Genomic DNA, 13,358 nt, shown 5'->3' with positions numbered 1-13,358 from the left:
AAATATGATGATGTTTCAATAACAACCGCCCTTTTGTGGGTTTGTACACCTACTCATCTCAATTTAATTAGCTAAGCGCTAAACTGACTTCTGTCAGAAATACATTTCCAGCAAAGTTAACTCATGAATGTATCCAATAACGCGGAAATCACAGTGGACTCAGTAAACAAGTGTGAGCAGCTGGTCAACATATACCTGAGCTGGAAAGGTAAGACTCTTCCTTTTACTTTTAATTTTACATGAAAAACAAGATACGTTTACTGGCAGATAACCAGGAAGCCGGTTTGATTCGACGTCTTCTTCTACTGTGTAGGAAATACTAAACACGAGACCTGCATCGATAAATACAGTCATTTTATTACAGAATTAATTTTATCCGGAAATGGTCAATGATGTAATTTTTATGTACAAATAACATCACACACGTCCGTGTATTGACTGAAAACCTTCTGCATTATCTTAGTCATGCATGCGTTTACACAACCATAGCTTGTAGTTATTGCGTTTTGTCTCCAACATGATCGATGCATGTGTCTGTCTGAAGTGCAGGTAGTCAGGGCTGCAATTTACTTACAATATACACTGTCGTTCTCTCTACATAACAGCATTTATCCTGTTCTGGTTGCCGTTATATCTGATTTAATTATTGTAGTCCAGAATAAACTTGTGCCACCATGATGACGCGTGGCTCTCTACAAGAGTCATGTTTGTTAAAAATGGCAACAAATAAGACATCAGTAGGAAAATGGTTCATTTTTAACTCATGCTGGAAAAATTCGATAAGAGTCCCCTGACATGAGTTGAAACTGGACCAGAAACAAGTGGAGATTATACATTGAGGGCAGTGCTGAGAGCAGGACACAGGGCCCATTGAGACCGTGACACAGGTGAATAAGATCTTGTATTCACAGTTCTGCCCCTGAGGGGTTCTGGTAGGTGCTGCTCTCACAGGAGCGGAAAGTATCCAGGACGGGTTTGATCACATCCTGTTAATAATTGAATCAAGCTGTATGTCTTATCAGGGCTTTGAAAACATACCAGATGACTGTGGCCGATTACAGTCTAGCTGAATGTTTGGTGGGGTTACCTTTTCATTTCAGCACTGTTTAGGTGTTTGTTATTATAGTTATCGTTTTTTCTCGTCGGTCTTCCTAATGAGAAAGTGAAGTCAATGAACGTGAGCTTTATTATCACCTCAAAGTCATGTGATCTCTGAGTCGTTTCAGCTAGTTCTTCCTTCTCCCTTGCCAGATTGAGTCCAAGACCAGAGCTGAATCACCCTCAGCTTTTAGCAGAATCTCCTCTTTGTCCGGCGCCCCCGTCCACCTCACAGACCACCTCCTCCTCCTTGGTCCACCCCTGGGATGCCTCCCTCGTGCTGTGGCCAGTTTTCACAGTACACCCATCATCACCTGACTGTCTTCCTCCTCACCTTCTTTAGGTATACCCCCCTCCCACTTCTCCCTCCTGACCTTTTTTGTAACCTTTGTTCTATTGTTTTTTTTTCTAATTGCTTCTTTCATTCTTTTTTCCTGGTTGCCTACTTAAAGAAGCAGCAGTAACATTTCGGCATTATTTTTCTTGTTCATATTTTCTGTTACTGTTCATTTTTTTTATAATTTACTTTTTCTGTTTGTTAGTAACTTTTTCCTCAACAATAAAACCAAATCAAAAAGGAGTTTGTAAGATGGAAGGGCCACAACATTGTATTGTGACAGTGTTGACAATGGGGGATACGGATACAATTCCCATATTGCTTCTTGAAATTATCCCCAGTTTCACCTTTTATGTAATCCTTCTTCTTTTCACCCTTTTATGTTGGCCCAGTTACCTGCTTATACTCCGGAATGGGTAAATCACCCTTCATTCCTGTTATTTCCTACCTTTAACTCACTCTTCAAAAAGGTGTCTAATCTGTTATGATCCTGTTTTGAAAGTTTTATTTTTGATATCTCTAAACATGTGTGTCTTACTCACAAATGTGAGACAGGGAGAATGGAATTATACTCCCTAAAAAAACCTCAGCTCAGAGGAGGCTGCATTCAGACTGGGTAAGGTCCATAAAAGTGTTAAATCAACACTGTGGGACTTATGCAGTTCAAAGGTCTGTAGTTTAGGATTAATCTAGGTCAGACACTCAAAAGATAACAATGACGTGGAGTAAAGCAGGAAACTAGAGAGAATCAGAGTCTTAATCAATGTTGCATCATTGACTGTGAAGGTCTGTTTTAATGAGCCTTTCTTATTTTTCTTTCATTTAGACAAATTTGAATTGCTTATCAGAATAGGTTGTAATCTATGTATATATATATATATATATATATATATATATATACACTTCCCTCTGAAACATTGACCCTATAAGTGTATGACCAAGTCTCTCTCCTGCAGCTATGTGCTTTTGCACGCATCCAGGAAAACGTTCAGTAATGTGAAGGTCAGCATCACTGCCCAATGGACACCATCCTTTAAAAACGAGTCCTCGCCTGCATTTACCCCGGCAGAGGTGATATTGTCTTTCTGCTTCTTGATGTGGTGCTTTGATACATAGTTTTAAGAGTGTTGGGGTTGTTTTCACAGACATGGATGGAAAACAGTCTTTTTGAAAATCAGAAACAAGCCACACTTTTCCTGGGACTCCTGGACTCCATCTTCCTCTTCTCATACGCTGTGGTATGGCGCTAAAAACTATCAAAAAATACGTTCCATGTCCCCCTCATCAACTACACCCCCAACTGTTAATACAAATGCTTGTAATGTTTATATGTCTGTTACTCATCTGCTTAGTGATTACTTTGAACCTAAAATGATAAGCATCACTGATAAAAGTAATCATTGACTTCAATACCTATGATCAATTAATGACTTTGTGACCTCACAATGAATCTACGTCTGCTCGTGCCAGGGTTTGTACCTGAGTGGTCTGATCGGAGACAGAGTCAACCTTCGCTATGTCCTCTGTGTGGGACTGTGTGGCTCTGCTGCAGTGGTGAGTCCACACAAACATGTGACAATAAGGTTCATTATCTGTCAGTAAAGAAACTGTCCGTGTGTCTGCAGGAGTTTGTGTTCGGCACTCTCACAGAATGGCTTCACATCTACAACATATACCTGTACTGCGGCCTTTGGATCCTGAACGGTCTGCTGCAGTCGGCCGTCTGGCCCTGTGTTGTGGCCGTCATGGGCAACTGGTTCGGCAAGACGGGGTAAGTGTTTGCAGTAGAGCTGCTGAATTCTGCTAGCATCAAAAAGCCCTTGAGCTTCAGTCATTATTGTCAATTCACTCGTGTCACTTTGCTATTTAAGCAGAGTCAGGCTAACAAGACTGTGTTGTCTTCAGGAGAGGTTTCATATTTGGGCTCTGGAGCGCCTGTGCTTCTGTTGGAAACATCTTGGGAGCTTTTCTGGCATCCAGTGTACTCAAGTACGGATATGAGGTAAAGGAACAGTCATTAATGCTTCTGTCAAGATCCATGACGCCTATCACCTGGTTTACATGGATGGTCAATATTCAACAGAAAAAGAAAAAAAAACATTCCAAGCTAATATATCCTCTCAATAATGTGATGGACAAGAAATGTAATTTTTAATTTATTTTTTCACACTTCCTCATGAGATGAGGATAAATCCAATCTGGTTCTCCACTGATGTAAGAACTGTCCCCCTGCAGATTTACCTACCTTTTTCACTGACACTTTTGAGACGACAGAAAGTTGTTCTTCGACCACTGGTGTCCACTAGGGCAAGATGAAGTGTGTCATGGGTGTAAAAGTTGCCTTAGGAATCCCTAGTTTATCTGACAGTTATGCGAGTGTCAGAGTGAATAAATGTTTTCTATAATTCTGTTTCTGCCTCAGTATGCCTTCCTGGTGACCTCAGTGGTGCAGTTTGCAGGAGGAGTGGTGGTATTCTTTGGTCTTCTCACATCCCCAAAGGAAATCGGTGAGTTAAAACCGAACCACTCAAAAGTCAGTCTCAGCCTGTGTCTTGGTACTACTGTGTGACTTGTTCAGGTATGAGTCTGGAGTCTGAGACGAGCCTCAGCCCCGTGGAGACGGAGTCTGACAGTAACAGGCCGCTGATCAGCGACAACGAAGATGAGTCGGAGGTGTACGACCGACATTACCAGTCTGTTCATCCACCTGAACAACATCCAGAAGATTCCCCGAGACCCATCGGCTTCCTGCAGGCGTTCTGTCTTCCTGGTGTGATTCCTGTGAGTCCAGTTCACGTCTGAAGTTGACCAACAACGTTTGACGACTCTTGTGTCTGCAGTACTCGCTATCATACGCCTGTCTCAAGCTGGTCAACTACTCCTTCTTCTTCTGGCTGCCCTTTTACCTGAACAACAACTTCCACTGGTCGGAGGAAGAGTCTGACCGCCTGTCAGTCTGGTATGACGTTGGCGGGATCGTAGGTGAGAAGAAACGTAATGTAATAATGACGCATCAGGGCAACTAATGTGAAACCCCAACTCTCCTGACTCGCCCTCATGTTTGAAATGCTAAAGTCTTCCTCTCCAAGAGGCAGTAGGAATGTCATGAATGCTCTCTTGCCTTGTTGTTAGGTGGGACTCTTCAGGGCCTGATCTCAGACCTAATGGGAAAACGAACCCCAGTGTTGGCAATGAGTCTATTGCTGGCCATGGTTGCTCTGGTGGGATATAGCAGTGAGTACACACACGCAGCATGCACACGCACACAGATGAGATTAGATTACATTTTCACTTGTCTGTGATTAATTTTTTTTTTTTTTTAAAAACCTACCTCTCTGACAGATTCTCCCAACGACAAGGTGATCAACTCCGCCCTGCTCGCCGTCACCGGCTTTTTCATTGGCGGTCCATCCAACATGATCAGCTCTGCCATCTCCGCTGACCTTGGACGTCAGGAGGCTCTCCGGGGCAGCCAGGAGGCTCTGGCTACAGTCACGGGCATCGTGGATGGAACGGGAAGCATTGGCGCTGCAGCCGGACAGGTGGGTTTGCAATCTTCTCAGAGACCGTCTCAAATGCTCTTTAAGTCTTTAAGTTTCCCTGGTATTGTTTTTCAGTACTTGGTGTCTCTAATCAAAAGCAAACTGAATTGGATGAGTGTCTTCTACTTCTTCATTGCCATGGTAACACACTATTGCACCCACACAACAATTAGCAATACTAGTATACACTCCTACATATTTAACCTTAGCATATGATTCGGTTTATAGTAATTCTACAAGTAGATCAACTAACATGCGATTTTTCACACTAACAGTGACGTCATTTACTTGTGTTCTCTGCTGTGACAGACAGGTGGCAGCATCGTCTTCATCAGTCCACTCATCCTGAAGGAGGTGCGTTCAATGTGGACGGACAGACGAGCTCTGCGACGACAGCTGTGACATAATAAGTTTCCACAAACTATTTTAAATTCTACTTTTAATGCACTCTGTTAAAGATTGTAATGTTCAGCAGGAATGTGATTCGTTCGATGGAAGCTACACTTTGCACTCTTTGCACTCTTCTGTCTTATTTTAATGAAACTAGTGCAATAGTTGGCTTGTTTAAGAGAACATAACATTTTCCTCTTTCATGTATAGTATTGTCCTTATTTCGCTTCCATGATGTTTACACTAGAATTCACTTAGATTAACTACTTTCTTACTTGAACACATTTTTTAATTTTTTTGACATTACATGTGCACATCAAGTTCACAGGTAGTGAAGTAATTTGGGTTGTTTTAATTTGTAAATAATCATATACAAAAAGACATTTGCTGATCATTTTAATTAATGTATATATAGCAAGAGTAGAACTCTAGCTGTTTTGGGATTATCTTATTTAAATATTTTATTGTTTTTATTATTATTTATATGCACCATGGTGTTTTAACTTTTTGAATAAAACCGTCTTTTTCAAATGTTGAAGTTCATTTCTCTATACTCTACCCAAAATATACACTTTACATCTCGGGTGTATCTGTGCCTTACTTTACTGAAAAAGTGAGTCAATGTTCATATATATTTTGAGTCATTGAGCTTTGGGTGTGGGGTGTTCCTTCTGTACCTTGCCTGCTTTATAACCGGTCGACTGTGCTAGGGTGTTGATAGTTACAGTAGCAAACAATGACAACTTTTCACTTCAGCAACCATGAGGCAAAGAATGAAACTTGGTGAACAATAAAGGATTTGTGCCTTAGCTCATTGTATCTTTACATATGGACCTGGACTGAGGTGAAGATTCAGGTTATATTCTGGTTCTCTTTTCAATCAACAGATCAAAACTTATGTTATAGTACTGTCAATATTAGATATCTAGGTTAGGGTGAACCCTAAAATATTTTGTCCATCAGCACAAATACATCCATTCAAACAAACATCCATAAATACATGTAAAACAATCGAATAAATACAAACAAAACATATTAAAAAAAAGACTAATAAATAATTCAATGATGGGAGCACCTTATGACAGAAGGAACACAGAATGTCTTAAAACGTAAATATTGAGATAATATTTATAATTTTTCTTTTAATTTCAATTTGTTTCTTTTTAATTGAAGGTTTATCAATATTTCAATGTTTAGGTTGATTTTATATTGATATATATTTTTCTGAAATTCCTACTTGCTCTTTATTTTTTACAACATATCGGTTCTTCACTTCATATAATGTGGCCCCTGAGGAAGTTTAATTCACACCCTTGATCTATTGTGTGACCATCAAGAGAAGCTCTCTACTTTCCCTCGCGATCTGTGCCCTTTAGCTCATATTTTAACCATTAAGTGGTTAAGGGTCCTTAAACCATCTCTCCCACTATCTCAGCAAATCTGTTTTCCATCTTTATTTTTGTTTATTTGGTACATGCCTTGTTTCATCACATTCAACTTCAAGTAAAACATTCGCATTTTTAGCGACAGAAACTGCCCGAAAAACTCATTTACGTCGCTTAAAGCATGAATAAAAGAACATGATGAACTTTTCCGCCGCTTGTTAAGCGCCACAGTTTAGGAGCGGCACTACATTACCCATAATGCTTTGGAGTCTGTGCGCCCTCTCTCATTGGTGGTGATTTTCCCGCCGGCGCGAAGATTAGTTCCCCGAGAAGAAGCATCAAATATGGCGTTTCGTTCTATGGTCTACGCAAGTTAAATCCAGGGAGTTTAATGATTTGTCCGTAGTGTAACTGCTACGAATCAATATATATATGCATATGTAATGTAAATTTAACTACATTTAATTGATTTAAATTACCTTAAATGTGGTTTTGTTTTATAAGCTTTTATACCTATATATTTTATATACGTTTATATCAATTGTATGTTTATGTTCTGAATGAAACTTCATACACCGTCCTTCGTTGATGGATTGTGCTACTAATTGAAAAAGCTCACTTTAACATTTACAAACGTAACTTCATAAAGATTTTAGTAAAATATTCTTACGCTAGATGGAGCTTTTCCTTAAGATGAAGAAAACGTTTGAGGCTTTTTGGAGGTTTATATGATCCGAAAATCATTTATAGTTTATTCATCTGAAGACAGTACATGAAAAGCAGGCCGACTCCCCTCAATTTGATCATAAAAAATATCTTCGTAAACTATCAAAAGTATCTCATCATTTTCCTAGATAATTACAATGGTATTGCTTTACAATTACATGGATATAAAGTTTATGGTACATGTATATAAAGACTGTATAAACTATACAATGATTTAGCTCTGACAGGTCAAAACATATTTAGACAAAGTAAGGCAAGAAACCTAGCAAGAAAGAATGGGATCAGAAATCACTTTTCTCCAATTACAAAAAAACAACTTGTGTATTACGTACTCAAAGCTCTAAGAGAAAACTGTTAAGCTGTCAAAAAACGTTTTGAAGTAGTGCAAATATATAGTTTTAGAAATAACACAGTTGGTAATACCAAACAAGCGGGATTTTTTAAATTACTTCCCCACTTATAAATGTTAAACAGACACCGATATAAGGGCCACACATATGCCTCTTTCTCAGACAAAGAAATAAAGCAATTGTTTTCTAATAAACCCTCATATGACCACGACAAAATAATTCTAGACGACTGCTTCTGTGATTCTTTGGCAGAGGCAGTCACATCGCCAAAAGAGACTGTAGTGAAGAGTTTTTAGATGTTGTGAATGACTCATCTGTGACACACTGACAGTGACCTGATATGAAACCGTTTACCACAATATCACAACTGCAGCTCCAACGGTCTCTTTTGGATGTACTGTATTTCAATAGAAACAACCTGAGTTATATATATATATATATATATATATATATATATATTTTTTTTTTCTTCTTTAAAATGTTTTAACATTTTAATGAGGTAGAAGTAATCAAGGGTTTTTTAAATGATTGAACTTGAATTACCAACAAATAACAGGCCATATAAACGTGCCTGTAGTAGCTGATGTCCTAAGTTTGACCATATGGCTGATGGTTATCTTCAGCTGAACTTCCTCAGTTGCTACCATGTTGAAAGTAAACCCCTCCACACAGTCACGCAAGCACATTAACACTTATAGATAAAGACTGCCCAGTGTAGAAGAAGATGTTCCAGCTATTTCTGAATATGAAACTTCAACACTTCCCTTCAATAGGCACATTCAAAACCAACAAGACGTACAAACAGACGACAAATGCTACATCATTTAAAAGCTTCAGATTAATTGCTAAAAAAGATGTTAAAACCCTGTTTTGCTTAAAATACAAGGGAGAAGATTCCAAAGTTTTTTTGTTCTATAAAGTTTGTGGCAACGGTGGAGTGTGCATGTGCCAACATGGCTTTAAGAGTCAAAACTGGAACATGGTTCAGGGATGAATGGCAAACTGTATTCTTCACTTTTCTATCTGAATTCAAATAGTACCACCATTAGCTGGTTTAAGGAATAATAAATAAACAGTCAAATAAGAAACATTTTTACTAATTTGCTACAAGTATGGGCTTGGGACATCATTGCTAATACCTCCACCGCTGACCTTTGACCTGAAGCTAATTTGAGTGACTTTTTTGGTCTCGTTGTCGGCCACCTTCTAATTAAACTTAGCAACAGGGAGTGAGATGGGTGAGATGCTTACAATGCTATTCTAAGCCTGTGTATATGACCTCGTAGATCAAGAGCGACAAAGTTCTTGTAAGAGTGCATTCATTTTTCACACAAAAATATCTCGAAAATTATATTTACGAACAAAAACCATTAGAAGTCTGGTTGAGCGGTAGCGTCCATGTTGAGCTTGAAGGTGTTTGCCCGATTTTCAGGCTGTTTAAAGCCCAGTGTTCAGGCTGTCAGAAAATGCTACATATGTACATTAGATATGGGTAATATCAGCATGAGGTCATCGGAAGACTGGTGAACGCACACTCATTTTGACATAGAAGTAGAGCTTCTACAGTCGAGATGACGCCTTGTGATGAAACAGCTTCCTCTTCTTCACCTTGAAGAAATCTAGAGAGAAAGAAAGAGTCAGTCATGTTTTCTCCCAGATTGTGTTTTCAGTATTAGTAGTATTTTAGGTTGTAATGAATGGCTAGTGGAACCAAGAGGTTAATTGAGGGTTAAGAAGTTGTTATCTAGTGATATGGAGGAGCAATATGTCAGTTGTGTATACTGGTGGCTACCTGGGATTGTAGCCTGTCTGCGTTTTACTGCCTGTTGTATCTGGTGGTACGTCCTGGTGGAGATCTCCATATACTCATCACCAGACCCAGAAGAGCTGCTGGATGCAGCAGAGTCCTCACAGAAAGACAATGTCCAATGGGAGGCCTTGGACTTCCCGACTCTGCGTTTGACCAGCGGCCTAGTTGAGCAGCTGCGGTAAAACATTGGAACCTCTGGGCTGCGGAGCTCCTCCCACTCTATGTCGGTGTTGTCTTCAGCTTGTTGCGGCCTGTCGTGTTGGAAGTCATAGTTCCACCGTTTGTTGGCCACTTCCACACTCAGGCGGAGCAACCGCTGGAAGTCGTCCTGCAGCTGCTGGTGGTCCACTGGACCGAAGAGGTTTCTCCGCACTGGTCCCGCCTTCGGTCTTAATGCCTCAATACCCCCAAAGCTGGAGGGCTGCGAGTCTGCTGACACCGCCGTTGGTGTTGATGGAGTTTCCATGTCTTTGTTCCCTACAAACACAACAGAAGGTTAGAGGTGGACTGTTTTTTCCACCTGCAGCGCTCCTATGAGGTGTGATCTAGGTTTTATAGGTCAGGACTGCAGGATCACCCACCAGCTGTAGACCATTTGCCTTCTCTGTGTTTTTATGATCAGATCCACATGGAGACTAAATTACTAAGCTAGACTAAATAATTAAATGATTAACAGGTAACTGGACTGACACCAAATAAATCTCAGGGCCTCAGAAGAAATTTGAAATTCCACCTGTCACGATCCACTTCTGCTTTTAGAGTGAAGCTGAAGGCTACTAAGGATCTACTCAATTTTTCCCAACCCAAAATGTTCACTTAACAGTGATCCACACAGGTTCCAATCTTGTTTGTCAAACCACAGAGAAATGACCTACTGTCGTAAAAAGAGCAGACAAATGAGCTGATAACACAACGCAACCTCAGGACACATGTGATTAACAGCTAATACACTAGACGCAAACTTTCACCAACTTCACATTTTTTCCAAGCTGAATGATTTCCAGTGTAGAGGCTGCTGTGTTTCCAATATGTTATAAGTCCGTCGTCACTCTTAAACCAAATACTCACATGCTTCAAAAACTATAAATATTATCTAATAATATTATCCCGCCAGTTTAACACATTCATAAAAAAATATTTGTGTATAATGTGTATTGAATGAATTTCAAATGTCAGTAGAAATAGTTGAATATAAATTATAAAATAGGTGATTAGGGCAACATTTAAAATGTGACCTAATATGTTTTTCACAAATGACAAAAAAAAAAATCTGGTTCTTCTTAGAAGGCAACAGTCAGATCTTACTTGGTTATGAACTAAAGTACTCGTTTGAAATGTGACGTATGTAGAGGAAGTTGAGGCACACAGGGGTGAAAGTGAAATGCGGTTACGATGTTTGCAACATTAAAATTAAACTATATCCCTCAGAATGTAAGTTGTAGACACTGTTCTAAACAAATGTTGCTCTTATTATGTTAGCTTCACAGCTCCAAAGTGTTTTACCATATTTGGTCACATGTTCGTTAACATTTTAAATATAATTTAGATTAAGTACGACACATTTTCTGGGATTTGATGCCAAATTTGTTTTGTTCTGAATAAACCCGAATTCTCGTTAATATCAGCTGGAAAATTATTAAAAATAAATAAATTAAAAAACTTCCCAACACGAAAATGATAATAATTAAAATAAGAAATTAATTTCAAATGTGTTTAAAAGCGGTTGATAATGAATACTTAATCGGCGCAAACCTAGTGGTTCACTTGTAAGTCAGTGAAAGTTGTTTGCGTCGAGAAGTGGGCGCGGTATGCAGCTCAGGTTTCAAATTGTCATTCACTCGTATTTTTTATTCAAAATTCTAACCTATTTGAATTATTTTTTACATTAGCGAACAAAAAAGTGTGTGTAGCGATACTATCATGTTTAGTCGCTAAAAACTGTTATTGCAGTTGACATGTTATTTTTTAATACTTCATGAGGCATTTATATCCAGTCAGGATTTGGGTCAATGATATGCGAGACGGGGTGTCAACATAACGAAGTCAAACTACACATAAAACACTTTCGTTTGTTGGCGTGTTAGACACGAAAAACCCCAGTAGAATGAGTATATTTGTAGAAACACAAGTTCATCAAATAAAATGTAAACTTCGTAATGACAGTACATGTCAGGACATGTCTTACCATCAGCGTCTGGTCCAAGATGAGAAGAAGAATCTTCGTGTCCGCGTGTTTGCGAGTGAAGGCTGAGCTCTGTAGTCCTTACAGTCAGAAGTTAAGTCACGCTGAGGGTCTGAGGTGGACACCTAGAGTAGGCAGGGAGGGGCGTCCCCGCGCGGCCCCTCTGTTTAGGATGAGACGTATAGAGGCGGGGACCATGTGACACCCGTCAAACTCTATAGGAACGATGTCAAGACGTAAATAATCGCAGTTTACACAATGTAGAGCTCAGTGAAAGTGACGCAGTGTGTTATGAAGTAACAGAAACTTATAGCGAGTTTTCAAAGAGTGGCTGAACTGAAGTGTTTTATGCGACAGAGAGGGTTGTGATGGAACGCGAAGCAGCGCCCCCTGTCGGCTGCTCTCGTCATAGCAGCTGAAGAAGTAGGTCAAATATGTTAGCAACGGTCGCCATTTTCCCTCTTCGTCTTATGACACACATTCTCCTGTCGACGTAACACCCTTGTTTGTGGGGACGCGCCCACCATCTCAACATATATTATATAAGGCACTATACTTGCCTTATATAATAGTATAGAACAGTGAGAAATGTTGAAAATGAACATATCGGAGAAAATAAAATAATATAATAGTATAGAATAGTGAGAAATGTTGAAAATGAACATATCGCAGAAAAAAAATTATTTCTTATAACCTCTTTCAGAAGTGTTCTAGTCACTGTTGCCTAACAAATACCATAAATGGCAAATAATGCATTGGCAGCAGAAGGTTTATCAATTGTTGATAATTGATAGCAAGTTATACATTTTTTTTTACTTATCTGTCAGTCATCTTCAATATTTAGCACTTGAAACTGTCTTATTATCGGAGATTTTGCCATTGATAAAAGATTGGTTATTACAATTTAGATTAATTCATTATAACGTTTAAATAAATAAAAAATCAACATTTGATATAGTTTGTGTTAATAAGTAATACGTTTGACATAGTACCACATAATGTAGGCTATTTTTTATTATTAAAAAAAGGTGTTATCAAAAAGATAACAAGTTCTATTCAGACGTCGTTGTTAATAACACACTCTCATGTTTCCTATTGTTACTCATTATTACACAGGAGTGTTACCACGTTCACTGGAGCTCCTTCTTCTTGTCAATGACATAATACAGTGTCAACATATCCCCTCAAAAACACACACACTCGGAGGTTAAACAAGGTTAAACAAGTTAAGACCCTATTTACACATACATCTTCGGTATCTCAGCAGTAAGATTGTTTACTGTCATTTTCTCTGAAGAGGTCAAGAAGGTGGAGGGGTGTAATTTTGAGTGACAGAAGTGGTCGCGTTAGTCCTATGGAATGTTTCCTGGTGTGTGTTTTCACGAAGAGTTAACATGGAGGAGACCTCGAGGGAATTCAACACATTCACAAACATAAGACCTACAGAAGCTAATTGAGCAGCAGCAAAAGAACAAAAGTTTGAAAAATGGACTCTAAAACGTCATGTCCTCTTTAATATTCCAACTATTATGGTTTAT

The 13,358-nt window shown here is 39.0% G+C and overlaps 2 protein-coding genes across 2 annotated transcripts; one reads left to right on the top strand and one right to left on the bottom strand.

The window, feature by feature from the left end:
* The first annotated feature begins 152 nt into the window (after positions 1-152).
* On the top strand, positions 153-5,898 carry slc37a3 (solute carrier family 37 member 3). Its single transcript, XM_087787788.1, has 14 exons — positions 153-208; positions 1,252-1,441; positions 2,392-2,506; positions 2,581-2,673; positions 2,906-2,989; positions 3,061-3,206; positions 3,341-3,437; positions 3,858-3,942; positions 4,014-4,216; positions 4,276-4,417; positions 4,568-4,669; positions 4,778-4,977; positions 5,053-5,118; positions 5,287-5,898. Exons 2-14 carry the CDS (start codon positions 1,365-1,367, stop codon positions 5,377-5,379), a joined length of 1,503 nt encoding a protein of 500 aa, XP_087643914.1. The 5' UTR covers positions 153-208; positions 1,252-1,364; the 3' UTR covers positions 5,380-5,898.
* Positions 5,899-7,448: 1,550 nt separating this feature from the next.
* Positions 7,449-12,048, bottom strand: cdkn1d (cyclin-dependent kinase inhibitor 1D). The gene is made up of 3 exons (XM_087787787.1): positions 11,824-12,048; positions 9,621-10,115; positions 7,449-9,447 (listed from the first exon to the last, which is right to left on the bottom strand). The coding sequence occupies exons 2-3, from the start codon at positions 10,102-10,104 to the stop codon at positions 9,389-9,391; spliced, it is 543 nt and encodes a 180-aa protein (XP_087643913.1). The 5' UTR covers positions 10,105-10,115; positions 11,824-12,048; the 3' UTR covers positions 7,449-9,388.
* Between the last annotated feature and the right edge of the window lie 1,310 nt (positions 12,049-13,358).

Source organism: Callionymus lyra, chromosome 3 (assembly GCF_982586985.1).
Source record: "Callionymus lyra chromosome 3, fCalLyr1.hap1.1, whole genome shotgun sequence".
NCBI lineage: Eukaryota > Metazoa > Chordata > Actinopteri > Syngnathiformes > Callionymidae > Callionymus > Callionymus lyra.
This window is presented reverse-complemented; position numbering and strand designations above follow the sequence as displayed.

Bases quoted from the DNA above. Each gene is read 5' to 3' on its own strand.
- slc37a3 (XM_087787788.1), top strand. From the start codon at position 1,365: ATGCCTCCCTCGTGCTGTGGCCAGTTTTCACAGTACACCCATCATCAC. The intron at 2,990-3,060 runs GTGAGTCCACAC...GTGTGTCTGCAG, and splicing joins TGTGTGGCTCTGCTGCAGTG to GAGTTTGTGTTCGGCACTCT. The intron at 3,207-3,340 runs GTAAGTGTTTGC...TGTTGTCTTCAG, and splicing joins AACTGGTTCGGCAAGACGGG to GAGAGGTTTCATATTTGGGC.
- cdkn1d (XM_087787787.1), bottom strand. From the start codon at position 10,104: ATGGAAACTCCATCAACACCAACGGCGGTGTCAGCAGACTCGCAGCCC. The intron at 9,448-9,620 runs GTAGCCACCAGT...CTTTCTCTCTAG, and splicing joins CAGACAGGCTACAATCCCAG to ATTTCTTCAAGGTGAAGAAG.